Here is a 14,182-nt window from a genome sequence, read left to right on the forward strand (position 1 = left end):
CTGCACATAGACTATGTGGCTAGGGAAAAGTATTACTGCACTACCCCAGCTTTAATACTCACTCACCTATAAAATCCTGTGGCTGACAGGCTAACACTGTTAACGTAGGCTGCTCCCACCTGATAAAGTAAGCAGGTTTTTAAAATGTTAGTATTATTAAACTAATTCTTGTACAATAACCTTCTGCGAATGCATTCTGAGGAAGCCCGGGGCCCACCTACTCAATAGGGGATGACAGTCACAGTAGAGCAGAGTGAATAATTGATTTTTGGGAGCCAAACATCCTGCAATTTCTTGATTTTTTCATCTTCCTTGAAAGGTCTGCACCATGGTAAAAATATCCCCAAGCACAGGAGACTTGGAACTTGGAATCTGGCTGGGCGATTAACACATGGAGGTATTTCAACTTGAGTAGTCCTTGACAATACAATACAAGGTGTGCCCATTCTTTAGATGTTGGAGTAAGGAAACTATTGTCCCCACTGAGGATGGTTGAAAAGTGTGCTGGAAGTTTCTTACAGAGAAGTCTTCTTTTTTTCCCCACAGAACCACTTTGCTGTGAGCAGAGATTTCATTCTCATCAGGACTGCAATATGACCATTTAGCTACAATGGGACCATTTGGGATTTTTCTCTTAACTTCATTAGAGATCAGACTTCAGTACACCCAAATTAATTATAAGCAGGTTCCTGTGTGGGAAATCTTCCTTGTAAAACCACAAGTGGAAGCTAGATGTCACCCCTTTGGAGTTCACCCCTCTCAAGTATCCTCTTCCTCCCAAGCTAAGTTGCTGCTATACTGTCTATCCTAGAGCCTCCTGGAACCTTTCCTTCAGGATGAGCAAGGATGGCAGATTTGTCTACATGCTTGATTTACCAACAAAATAATTCTCCGAACAGCCCACATCTAATCGGTACCAGGTATAAACAACTTACCCAGTCCTTCCAGGATCCTTCGGGGTTTGAACATTTGAATGGCTCTAGCCTTTCCAAAATAGTCTGACACGCTTTCTAAAAAACAAAACAAAATAAAGAGCAACACTTTTTAAAGTAGCCCTTGAAAATATGAGCTTATTACGCAATTGTTCACAGTTACTCTCTGCCTAAATCAATGTTGTCCTTAGGACACTGACGTATCATTAAATGGACAAAGTTCAGTAACTGGGAGAGCTGATCAGAAGGGCGTAGTTTAACTGGGAAATAAAAAGATTCTAAAGCTGATTGGTTATGCTTATGGTAAAGGGAGATCCCAGTGATGGCACATAGCCGGGCCAGTTCTAAGGGTGGGAAAGCAGGGCGGCCGTCCGGGGCACCAGCTTGCAGGGGACACTGTACTGTAGTGGCCTGCCATTTTGGCTCAGCTCTGATTGGCTGGCTGTGGTGATTTTGTTATGTTTTTTGGCTCAGCCATTGTGGTCAGGGGTGCCAAAAATGTTTTCCATCCTGACAGGCAAAATGGTTCAGGCCACTCCTGGTACAGGGTCTTGTGAGTCATGACACACACTATTGGATGGATTCTAGTTTATAAAGAAAACTTGGCCTATTTTAACCCCATCCGGCCACTTGAAAATATCTAGCAAGGCGAGCTTGTAGCAACATGGAAATAATTCACCATGCCTTCGTGCAATTCCCTGTCCCATGCAGCATGCCTGTAGATTTGATGCCAATTCCAACTGTAGTCCCCAACCCATCTGCATGTTAACAGTGTGCCAGGCTTGCGGTTAACACCACAGACATTACTAGGAAGCTATTCCTTTAAATGGCTGCCTTTCTTCCATTTACTAATTGGCAATAGACTGAACATGAGAATTTCATAAAAACCTTGAAAGAAATATGGTCATTCATTATCTGCTGCAGCCTAATAATTGTGGCCATCACAAGGAATTATGAGGTATCACGTGCTTAATATTTCCTTTTCGAGGACATTGGGCTCCCATAGCTTTTTAAAGAAACATGTAGACAGCATGTTTTTCTATTCTGGAACCCTCGCCTATCAGATAAAGGTTTGAGTTACTCAGTTGCCTTACGAGGACAGCCATCCCATTGATGTCTGCGCTGACAGAAGCGGCTGTTGGAGAGGTATTTGGGACCGTGTTAGTGCTGGTCTCGCTGATGTGAATGCTGGTGGTGGGGATTCCCAGAGTTTTGCTGGCAATCTGCAGAGCAACAAAAAATGACTGTCTAGTGTACATATTTGTGAGGCATGCCATTCCCTATCCACAATATCCATGCTGCAACCTTCTCTTCTCTCCCATCCCAAATTTCACCTCTTTTGGTTGTTTAGTTGCTGGAGTTAGCTCTAGGCTTGTCATGGTCAAGCCTGAGAATTTGTGTGTTTGTCAAATATCCTTACAACCATTTCATTATTCAGGCATTTTTTTTCTCCAGCCCAAGATTCAACAACTGTAGAAGATAGAAAGGAAAAAGCCCCAGTACATCACCCAATCCATCTTCTTGCCAATGCAAGAAGTTTTGTCACATCTAGCTTTAAATGCCTCCAAACAATGGGGGGGCATATGCTACCTGTACATATAAAATATGGAGCAATATATGCAGCAAATGCCCTTTAATTGCTATAACATTTATTGCGGTTACTGTTTCTGTAACCTTCCAGAATTTAAGTCCATCCTAGGTATGGGCACTCCTGAGCTCTTACTGCAATTTTCCATTAGCACTGCAAATTTCAAACTCAAAAACATTACAATCTACTTGGCACTCTAACTGTTTAAATGAGCCATTGTGCAAAAGCTTCTGGTTATCAGAAGATGATGCTTGCTGCAATACTGTCCTGCATGAATAGGTCACAATGACTTCCAGATAACTGGCTTTATATATGTCATGTAGCATCACAGACCAGGTTATGGGAAATCATGGTGCGAAGGAGGGATGGAAGAGCCCAGAAGTTTGGGGTAAAAGGTTTCTGAACATCTCTCTCTTTGACGTGAAATAAAATCTTAACATGTTCTACGAGTCTTAGGGTGAAATCTTGGCTCCACTGAAGTCCGTGAGAGTTTTGCCATTGACTTCGATGGAGAGAGGATTTTACAAACAGAATTCTAGAATCCATTAAGTTATAAAATGTTCTGAATTATGGGTTTCAGATTCCCCCATTTCTACCAAAGCCTTTTAAAAATAATTAAGCTAGATTCTAACCTTGCTTATCCTAATGTAAATCTAGAGCAGGGATCGGCAACCTTTGGCACGCGGCCCGTCAGGGAAAGCCACTGGTGGGCCGAGATGGTTTGTTTACCTGCAGTGTCCGCAGGTTCAGCTGAGCACAGCTCCCACTGGTCGTGGGTTGCCGTTCCAGGCCAATGGGGGCTGCGGGAAGCGGTGGCCAGCAAATCCCTTGACCCGCTCTACTTCCCGCAGCCCCCACTGGCCAGGAACGGCAACCTATGGCCAGTGGGAGCTGCGATCGGCCGAACCTGCGGACACTGCAGGTAAACAAACCATCTCGGCCCACCAGTGGCTTTCCTGACAGGCCGCGTGCCAAAGGTTGCCAATCCCTGATCTAGAGTAACTCCATCAACATCAGTGGAATTCCTCCAAATTCACATTGCCGTGAAATCAACATCTATCTTCATTAGAAGTTTAACAACATATGTCAAAATACAAAAGACAAAGAGAAATATTAGTTTAAATATAATGTGAAAATTACAGTTTTATAGGATCAGAAAGAAAAGATGTAGCTTCTTCTGGCAATAAAGAGTACAGCCTTATTCATACTGCATAGTCTGCACAGCTACATTAAACTGAACACATTAGTGTAAACCAATGTGTATAGATAATGCAGATTATAATCTTCATTTCCCATTACAACACCATTTTAGAAATCTAGCATTGGTGCTGATGCAATGAGGGTGATTATTAGAGTTTAGGTCCCTAAACCTACTAGCCATTACAGAAGCTCCGTTACTGCCTGTTGAAAGAATATTAGGGAAGTGAGATTGGAATTTGTTTTTAAAGAGGTCTCATGCTAATGTGTCTAAACTCATCATTACCTGGATCATCTTGGTGTGAAGTCCTTGACCCATCTCAGTCCCACCATGTGTAAGCAGCACTGAACCATCTGTATACACATGTACCAGAGCCCCAGCCTGCAACAGAGATTATTAAAAACATAAAGGGTCACCATAAATGAGCTAATAAATTACCTGGCAGATTTCAGTTCCAGGGCACACAAATAAAAGCAGACTTTGGGACTCGCCTAAAGAGGCAAGTCTGGTGTAGAAGCTATCAGAGACAAACTCAGGAGATCATGTTCCTCTTCGGTATAACTCTCTGAGGCCAACGGTGTTCAGACTCACAATGAATTTGGCCCACGATCATCAGTATAACTAGCTTCAAATTACAGAATCAAAACATTAGCCACAGTTTTCAGCTATGGGAGTTGGATGAACCAATCTGAACCTGCTGTTAGTTACTTGTGAAACAGAGGAGCACCCTCTCATCCAAACCTGACAGCGTCCCCCAAAACCCAGCTAGCCCAAGATGTGTATGGACAATAACGATTACTGAATTTCAACAAAGCCAGCATACTTCACACTGCTATTATTTTTGAGGAGATTGGGGGGGGCATGAAACTGGCTGTGTCATGGGGTCTTCTGGACATATGTAAACCGGTAATTGTGGCATATAATGTCTGCATTGGTTTTGAAAGAGTCATGTCATTTCTCCAGTGGGGACTTTCAGAGAAGGACTCAACCATTTTGATACAGAAGGAGAACCTGGACTGGTGAGCATAACATCTAGTTAATCTCCTGCAAAGATTAATGAGACTTGCACACCTGATTCAAAAAGGAAAGAGTGAAGCTGATCCCAAACTTCGTAGGAATAATGGCTATCCCCCTCTTCTTCCATCGATTTTGTCTGGAAGAACAAAGCACCGTTAGTACTCCTTCCCCTCTCTTCTGTCAGGCTTTCATCCTAAATAGGACACTGTGCTTTCCTCTAATTCAGTAAAGACAAGTACAAACTACTACAGTTAGGAAGGAAAAAATCAAACACGCAACTACAAAATGGGAAATAACTGGTGAGGCAATAGTACTGCTGAAAAGGCTCTGGGGGTTATAGTGGGTCACAAATTTAATATGAGTCACCAACGTTATGCAATTGGGAAAAAGGCTGATATTCTGGGCTATATTAACAGGATTGTCATATGATGCCAGGCATCTGGTTTTGGACTAGAACACCTGGTAAAAAGGGATCCTGGCGGCTCCAGTCAGCACCACTGACCGGCCCGTTAAAAGTCCAGTCAGCAATGCAGCGGGGCTAAGGCAGGCTCCCTGCCTGCTCTGGTTCTGCGCAGCTGCTGGAAGTGGCCTGCATGTCCCTGCGGCCCCTAGGTGGAGGGGCAATCAGGGAAGCTCTGCACACTGCCCCCACCCCCAGTCCTGGCTCCACAGCTCCCACTGGCTGGGAACCGCGCCCAATGGGAGCTGCAGGGGTGGCAATTGTGGGCGCGGGCAGCGTGCAGAGCCCCCTGGTCCCTCAGCCTAGGAGCCGCAGGGACACGCCAGCCGCTTCTGGGAGCCGCATGGAGCCAGAGCAGGCAGGGAACCTGCCTTAGCCCTGCTGTGCTGCCAACTGGGAGCTGCCTGAGGTAAGCGCCGCCTGGCTGGAGCCCTGAACCCCCTCCCACACCCGAACCCGCTGCCCCAGCCCTGCATCCTCTCCTGTACCCTAACTCCCTCCCAGAGCCCGCACCCTTGCCCCAGCCCTGAGCCCCCTCCTGGAGCCTGCACCCTGCACCCCCTCCCACACCCCAACCCCTTTCCCCAGCCCTGAGCACCCTCCTGCACCCCAAACCCCTCATCCACGGCCCTACCACAGAGCCCGCACCCCCAGACAGAGCCCTCACCCGCTCCTTCACCCTGAACCTCTCATTTCTGGCCCCAGCCCAGAGACCACACCCCCAGCCGGAGCCCTCACCCCCTCTCACACCCCAAACCCCAGCCCAGTGAAAGTGAGTGAGGGTGGGGGAGAGCACATGACAGCGGGAGGGGGAATGGAGTGAATGGAGGCATGGCCTCTGAGAAGGGGAAGGGCAGGGGCGGGGCCTCTGAGAAGGGGCATGGCAGAGCCTCGAGAAGGGATGGGATGGGGTGTTCGGTTTTGTGCGATTCGAAAGTTGGCAACCCTAGTCGTATGTAAGTCACAGGAGCTTATTGTCCCATTCTAGGCAGCATTGGTGAGGCCTCATCCTGGAGTATTATGTCCAGTTTGGAGCACCACACTTTAAGAAAGATGTGGGCAAATTAGAGAGAGTTCTAAGGACAGCTACAAAAATAATGAGAGATTTCAAAAACATGACCTGTGAGGAAAGGCTGAAAGAATTGGGCATGTTTAGCTTAAAGATGAGAAGGCTGAGGGGGGACCTCATAACAGTCTTCAAATATGTAAAAGGTTGTTTATAAAGAGAACAGTGACCAGTTGTTCTCCATGTTCACCAAGGGTAGGACAAAAAACAATCTGCTTAATTTGCAGTGAGGGAGATTTAGTTTAGATCAACAGTTCTCAAACTATGGGGCAGGCCTCCCAAGGGAGGCACAGGAATGTGTCAAGGGAGGCACGAGCTGTGTGCTTTTTTTAAAAAAGAGCTCTGGCTGTCAGCCCCGGGTGTCTGGGGCTCAGGCAGAAGGGCCGTGCACACCTGGGAGGTGGGGATAAAGAGGCCAGCTGGAGCTCCACCACCCGAACTGGAGCTCTCCTCCCCCCCCCAATCAGGAGGCATCAGGGCTCCGGCTGTCAGCCCCAGGGTGGCAGCAGCAGTGCAGAAGTAAGGGTGGCAACGGGGCGCTAAGTCTGCTGTGAAAGTGAAATTGACAAATCCATATTGCCACCCTTACTTCTATACCGCTACCGGCATGCTGCAGCCTTCAGAGCTGAGCACCCAGCCAGCAGCCGCTGCTCACCACTCTGCCTTTAGAGCTGGGTTGCTGTATATGTCCTTGGCGGGGGCAGGGCACATAAATGACTACAGACACAAAGAAGGGGGGCCCGATCAACTAAGATTGAGAACCGTTGGTTTAGATATTAGGAAAAGCTTTCTAACTCTAAGGCTAGTTAAGTACTGGAATAGGTTACCTAGGGAGGTTGTGAAATCCCTGTCATGGGAGGTTTTTAAGAACAGGTTAGACAAACATCTGTCAGAGATACCCTACATATACTTAATCCAGCCTCAGTGCAGGGGGATCGGCTAGATGACCTCTCAATTGGTCTATAACTTTAGCTTGCTTATACATTTACCATGGAAAGTAGGGCAAGTTATTTTCAAGAAGGAATGTTACAAACAGATGCAAAAGAACCAGACAGAGACTAAATTAATCCAAACAAAAAGCCACATTGATATAATCCAAGGGCTGTTGAAATGATGCTTATTAAAAAACAAATGATGTGGAGCCACAAGTTAATGAACCGAAATTGGTGTGTCAGATATTAGGCCTAATGGGTGGACAAAATAATAAGGGGATGGGCTATTCCACCCATTACACCCTTTATGGATCCTTAAAGGAAAAGACTTTGGGGGGGGGGGGAAAGAAAATACAGAAAGAGCAGATGGAGAGGAAGATCTGATGGAAGCTACTGAGGTGAGTTTCACCATCCTAGCTGCCACCCCCACTATCTCCTTCGCCATCCTAATCCTGAGGGATGTCCTGACCAGATCAGGCCAGAGAGAGAGAGCCAAATAACATTGCTACCTCTACCGGCACCATCTGAATCCCAACCACCAACTGGGATGAAATAGGATCGTACTTTAACAGCAGCATCAACTACAACCGCTTCAGTCCATCTCATCTACCTTCTCTTTTCCCCAAAAGGACAATTACCATCTTTGATACCATCTAAGAGATTGTCAGACAATCCTTCTAAACACTCTCTCCAGCTAAAAGGAAAGGGAACAAGGGATGTTGTTAAAATGAATGCCTTATTTAATACTTTACATTTTAAATGTCTTAGCTGTTTCTCCTTCTTTTCTGTATCGTTAATACAAGATTTTTAATGGTGTGCTCTCCATGGTACTAAGCAGCCTCATGTCTTTATATCCCAAACCCCTAACGTTGTTTAACACTGTTTAATGTTGGACACTGGCATGGTTACATTGACACCTGTGGCCCATTTATTCCATCTAACTGAATATAACAGGTCCATTGCAGCCCTACCTTTCTAGGATACTAATGTAAAGCATTAGGCCAAATCAATCCCTGGTGCAAGTCAATAGGATGACTTTGACCCACTATAGTACTAAGGGTCCTTCCCACGATGGGACTGAAGAGGCTTCAAGAAAAGAAAAGGGGGGAAAAAGTCACACCTTTACCGCATGACTTTGATTCTAAATCACCTAGGTTACTGATTGGACTTTAGTGCCTGGTATCCCAGCAGAGAGTAAAACACCTACCTATTGAATTCATCAATGAGTCTCCTTCTGAGACAATACTTTGAGTTCTCTAGACACTCTTTCCAGCATCTTCGCAAAGTGAACTCTTCAAGCTTTTGGTTAAAATGGGTCAGGTCTCCTTCATTGTAAAGATTCAGCTTTCGCACCTTCCCAAAGAAAGAAATATTGATAGGGCTCGTTAAGAATAATGAAATCAGTGCTTTAGTGCAAGTCTTTTTATTGAATAATATCAAGAACAAATTGGACTTTAGTTGTTCCTCCTACTTTTCTGGCTCCACTGAACAATATGATTCGTTCATGAGAAAACCTGGTGACAAGAATTTAGAGTGGGATTTTCAAGAAAGCCTAAGGGATATAGGAACTCAAATTCCTTTTGGTGGGATTTGGGTACCTAATTGCCTTAGATCCCTTTGAAAATCCGAGCAAAGCTGATGTTACAGAATGAGACACAACTGAAATGACAAAGGAAATTCAATGAGGCAGAAGATAATGATCCAGATTGCAATTTGGCCTATTGACTTCAATGGGCACAGAACTGGGACCCCTGGCAAAAATAAACAGAATTCCTGTGCTTATTATCTAGTTGTAGTGGCGTGTCAAATTCCCAAGACTTAGCTAAAATGCTGCACTGTACTGTTTCAATTGATTTGTACCTGCTCTGCTGGCAGACCACACGTCAGGATAACGTCACTCATCCAGCACTCAGCGACCATCATTCCCTGGGGACCTCCAAAGCCACGAAATGCTGTGTTGGAGGACAAGTTAGTCTTGCAAACTGTACCCACACCTTTGATGTTGGGGATGTTGTAAGAGTTATCCATGTGAAACAAAGCTCTGTCCATAACCTGATGAAAAACAAATACAAAACGGGAGGGGAGGGGAGAGAGAGAATCACTTAACATAAATCCCATGTCAGATTTTACACGTCTTGCTAAAGCAGTGATATGATGCAATAAGGCAGCAAGGGCTAATTTACAAAAGGAGGACTGCTTTCTGTGTAAGCCCTGGGATGCAAATCACCCCAAAGGAAGGCAGTGAAGGAAGCAAGGCCAGGCTCCAACCTGGACTGCACGGGCACATGGAGTTGACTGGCCCCAGAAGGAGGAGCTTGCTGAAGCTTCCTGAAGGATAGCGCAGCGTGTACACACACCCTGTGCTCTATGGAGCAGTAGGAGGTATTGTGACTCCTGGAGCAAAGTCCTTCTGAAAACTCCTCCTGAGATGGTGCTGCCCCACATTGGCCCCTACTCTGGACTGCAGCTAAATGGCACAAACCAGCCCTTAAAGAGGCACTATTTGTGAGCTTGACTTTGCCACCCTTATGTAGGTTGAGTAGTATGTTACTGAGCAAGTAGCCTTGCTGGCTTCAGTGTGAGTAAGGGAAGCAGAATCTGGGCCCGTGTGAGTGAGGACGACTACATGAGTAAGGGTGGTCAATGGGACTATACACAGAAGTGTTTGCAGGATCAGGTCCCTTGCCTTCCTTTCTGTTTTGTACAGCACCAAGCACACTGCCAGCACTAGGGTGAGGTTTTCAAAAGCACTCAGCATAGGTGCTACTCAGCTCCCACTCAAGTCCAAGGGAGTTCTACCATTGACTTCAACAGGGATTGGTCCTGCTTTTGGGGATTGGTCCTGCTTTGAGCAGGGGGTTGGACTAGATGACCTCCTGAGGTCCCTTCCAACCCTGATATTCTATGATTCTATGAACAGAGTGAGGCCAATGCTGAGCTCTTTTAAAAATCCCATCCTAATTTAATAACAAAAGACCCTTAATGGGCAATGAGCTAATCTCTGCATGAAGGGCCAAAATCCATGTGCTGTTATGTAAAAACCTGATAGAGGCTGTGTCAGCTCTTTTTACAGGCCCAAAGTCCAGAGTTTGGTCAAGAGGCCAGAGGCCCAGTAAACAGTGAACAATATTAGCTAAGAAAAGCAGAGCAAACAAAAGACAACCTTGCTTTTTACTAAGATAAACTTGGTCAGCAAAATGCCAGATGGGGAGCAATAATTGGTACTTTTATCTGAAGCTGCAAACAGGCCAAAGGAATGAAAGGAGCCCATATGTTTGTGTCCACTCTTCTGGCAAGAGGAGGTGGCTATACTCTCCCCACACATAAACCTTGAGTTTATGGAAGAGGTTCAAACATGTCAGTATGAGATATGACATCCTCCCTCCTGCTTCCCACAGATACCAGTGCCTGCCTTTAGAAGCACAATGAGCAACATGGAAAAACAGTTTCTATTGCCATATACTTTTCAAGTGTCTTTTTGTTTTAACCCCTAGGTATGTACCTGTTGGACAATCAGAAGGACTACCTCATACCTATTAACTAAAATCAGAATTCAACATATATATTTTATACTAATATACTTTATACATTATTTAAAGAAAAACACCTGTGTACTAATTGTATGTTACTTGTTAACCTGAAACCATGGGCAGAGACATTATGTAATCTTTGACTACAGGCTACCGTACTTATCTTGTCTTGCTGCTAGACCTATCCAGGGGCTTGGGACCACCCACCCCGTCAGTTCCCTCCGCCTATGGAAAATCCATATAATCCTTTGTAATCAATTGTTTGGTAGTGTCTCTGAGCCTAATAAGCAAAGTGACACTCGGCCAGTGCTGTGTGTAATAAACCCATGTGCTTGATTCTACACAGTGTCCATTCTGATCCTTCACTGTGCTCCCATAGAGCATGCCCACCCAGCTCATGATGAGTGCAATGCGAGCGATACTGATGCAAAATGCAGGTCACTCTAAGAACCTGACTCCAAAATTGTGTTTAAAATTGTTGAAAAGCTACTGTAGCCCTAAAATTCCATTACTGTACTTTTTAACATTTCGTATCATCTAATGTGTTTAAACTAGGTGTATAGACCAAGTGAATCAGTTTTTTTGCAATATGTTGTTTTACTATTTATAATAATTGAACAGATAAAATCATGTCCAAATGTTAGTCCGTGGTTGCAGAGTGCTTTGAAAATATAAAGCACCATATAAGCACTAAGTAGTACTATCAATATCAAATAAAGACATGCATGGTCATTTATTTAATTATATATTAACTATGACTTTAGGAACTACATTGCTATACTGATGATATAGCATCCATATTGCACTGTGCAACAAATCTACTGCCACCACCATTTGTGTTCATCTGTCTTATAAAGTAAGCTTTCCTGAAGTCTGTTGCACAGTCTGAGTTCTTACAGCCGTAGTGAGGATTGTGTACCGTGTGCCATGGCAGTCTCTGCTGGAGCTGGCTCAGACAGCAGTTATTGGTACATCAGAATGGGACCATTCTGTCTTCAGTTACAATGGAGAACCAAATAAGTGAGTGTTGCTGGGGACAGCTGAAAATGAATGCAACTCTGAAATGAAATGTGGCAGGCCTCAGTCTCTAACATGTCGAAACACCAAGACAAGCTTCTTTCCCAACATTTCTGTCAGGTTGGTTTCTCTAGTTAACAGCCAGGACATTTTTTCCTACTTACGGCCACAGAAAGATCTTCAGAGTTGCCCCCGTTGCTGTAGTATGACACCTCCAAACTATTGATCTTACCACTCTTCATGAAGCCAACCTGTGAAAAAACAGTCCCTTCAGGTTTAGTTAAGCTAGTTGCTTAAGACCGTACAACCCTTCCTACTGACATCTTGACAAGAAGATCTCACTCCTCAGGTAGAGAAGATAAAATGTCAGAGAAACAACTTTGTTCCAAAAAAAACCCCCAACCCTGAATGGCCCTCATGTTGATAAAAGGTGGCAGCTTGTCAGCCCTGGTGGGTGATGTCTTCTGCTTAGTCACAGAACAGCTACATCATAGACAGTACCAGTGGAAGCTTCTCTCACAAGGGGTCCCATCAATGAGCCTCAACCTTCCCCCAGAAAGAACACCTCTTGAGTGAGTGTCGTTCATTCATGGTGGCCAAACCCTCTTTCCTCCCCCCCCCAAAGAAAAGTCAAATATAAAGAGAAGCTCAGGAGGTTTTGAGAAGACATGAGGTAACAGAACTTTACATCAGTGAACAATCACAAATTCATGGCCATCTAAAGAGTGTTACATTTGTCAATATGCCACATGCTGTGGTTGCAGTGGAGACAGAACTTAGATACTTCTGCTCCAAAAGCCCAGGCTCTTCCTTCTTGAGCTAAAGGAGAATCTCAGTTAGGTGTCAGCGGTTTAACGAATATGACCCAGGTGAGCCTCTCTGACTCTATCCAGTTCAGGTCAGTGACATTCACACTAGCTAATTCATTCCAATACCTCACTACTCAATTACACTTGTTAACGTGACATTATCTAGATAACAGACGTATATTTCTTCACAATATCTGTGTACCTTATAGCGTCCCAAAAAGGAGTGTCTCCCACCAGTAATCAGCATATCCTCATCTCGATCCAGCATGCATCGTACGGGGTGACCAGTTCTGTTAAAGGATACATTGATTATGCTGAGATCATGTTGAGTCTGAAACTTGGTAACTTCTTGGCACAGGGAAAGGCTTCTCTCTTTTTGTAAGATTTTTCATTACAACTAAACTGCAGATTGGCAGTGGCTGCATGAGCTAGGAAGTAAATCACCTGGATCATTCTCTTTCCTCTCAAGCAATTAGCATTATTGATGGGCAGGAGAGGCTAAGATCTTTCTTCTTATAAAGTGGGGTTTGGTGTTTTATATTCTTGCAACAGTGCTTAGATACCAGGGCTGCTTAGAAACATGGGCACTAATCATTAAGTAATTCATCATTAATTAACATCCTCTAGCCAGCTTAATTATGTAATGGTGCTAAGAGTAAGTAGCCTTCTGTTTGACAGCCTGGCTTTAGTTGTTTAGATACTTAAGTGAGTTTACATTTCATCCTTTAGGGGAAGAGTTGTTCTTCCTTGTCTAATGAGCCTTCTGCCTTTCCTCTGCTTTTTCTGAGGTTTCAGAGCAGAAATGTCCAGGGATATGAAATACTTTATGTGGCTTACAGAGGGCAGAGGAAGAACAAATAAATTGTTTTACTGATTCCTCAGAAAAGGCAAGAGATGTTTCTCCACCACAGCAACTAACCCCAGTGGACTCCATCAAAGTTACTGCTGCAGCGCAGTCTCCAGGCAGTATCCTTGGCAGAATGCATCCCAGCTTTATGACGGGGGTTGCAGACACATCTCTCACTTCAAAGTACATAGTCAGTTACAAAAATGGAAACTGTACAGTTAGAGATGGGCCCCCATCAAAGCTCCAGAAACAAAAACCTTAAATTTGGGGTTTGTTTGAAATCCTGATCCAAATTTTACAAAATGGCCATGCTCTTTATGATGGTCTGAACCAAAACCCCAGATCTAAACACCCCTGAATTTGGGGGCATTTGACAATTGGGTTCAGTATTCTGTAGATTGGGCCCATCTCTAGGTACAAACCAAAGGTCAGAGGGCACACAGAAAGAGCAGACAGAGAGACACCAGTGGTGGTGTGGGGATAGTAATAACAGCAAGAATCAGGGTGGGGAACTGGTTGTCATATCCCTGTCGGTACACAGTGTAGCTGAGGTGAGGTTTGTGCTGGGTTCTGAAAGCGGCTGGGGAATCAGTGAAGTGAAAGAAGGGGACCAAGCATTTCAGATATAGTAGCTATACGGAAACACAGAAGTATCAACAACGTGGCTTTATTTCCTTCAGGTTCCCTCAGTTGATGTTAGAGATGGCTGTCATCCTGCTGCTCTGCCCACCCTATTCACATGTATTAACAAACCATTCAAGGGCTGCATCTGCTCGAAAGCTATTT

The 14,182-nt window shown here is 44.7% G+C and overlaps 1 protein-coding gene across 3 annotated transcripts in view; it reads right to left on the reverse strand.

Annotated features, from left to right (window-relative positions):
- XDH (xanthine dehydrogenase) overlaps nucleotides 1-14,182 on the reverse strand; it is a 79,883-nt gene that overhangs the window by 11,162 nt on the left and 54,539 nt on the right. For all 3 annotated transcript variants that reach the window (XM_024111569.3, XM_008175030.4, XM_065590556.1), the window contains exons 24-32: nucleotides 12,752-12,839; nucleotides 11,905-11,991; nucleotides 9,054-9,245; nucleotides 8,401-8,546; nucleotides 4,790-4,871; nucleotides 4,004-4,099; nucleotides 2,027-2,155; nucleotides 936-1,010; nucleotides 67-119 (exon numbers count right to left, since the gene is read on the reverse strand). In XM_024111569.3, coding sequence (XP_023967337.2) covers nucleotides 67-119; nucleotides 936-1,010; nucleotides 2,027-2,155; nucleotides 4,004-4,099; nucleotides 4,790-4,871; nucleotides 8,401-8,546; nucleotides 9,054-9,245; nucleotides 11,905-11,991; nucleotides 12,752-12,839 — 948 coding nt within the window. The remainder of the gene's footprint in view (nucleotides 1-66; nucleotides 120-935; nucleotides 1,011-2,026; nucleotides 2,156-4,003; nucleotides 4,100-4,789; nucleotides 4,872-8,400; nucleotides 8,547-9,053; nucleotides 9,246-11,904; nucleotides 11,992-12,751; nucleotides 12,840-14,182) is intronic.

Source organism: Chrysemys picta, chromosome 3 (assembly GCF_011386835.1).
Source record: "Chrysemys picta bellii isolate R12L10 chromosome 3, ASM1138683v2, whole genome shotgun sequence".
In the NCBI taxonomy this organism is placed as follows: domain Eukaryota; kingdom Metazoa; phylum Chordata; order Testudines; family Emydidae; genus Chrysemys; species Chrysemys picta.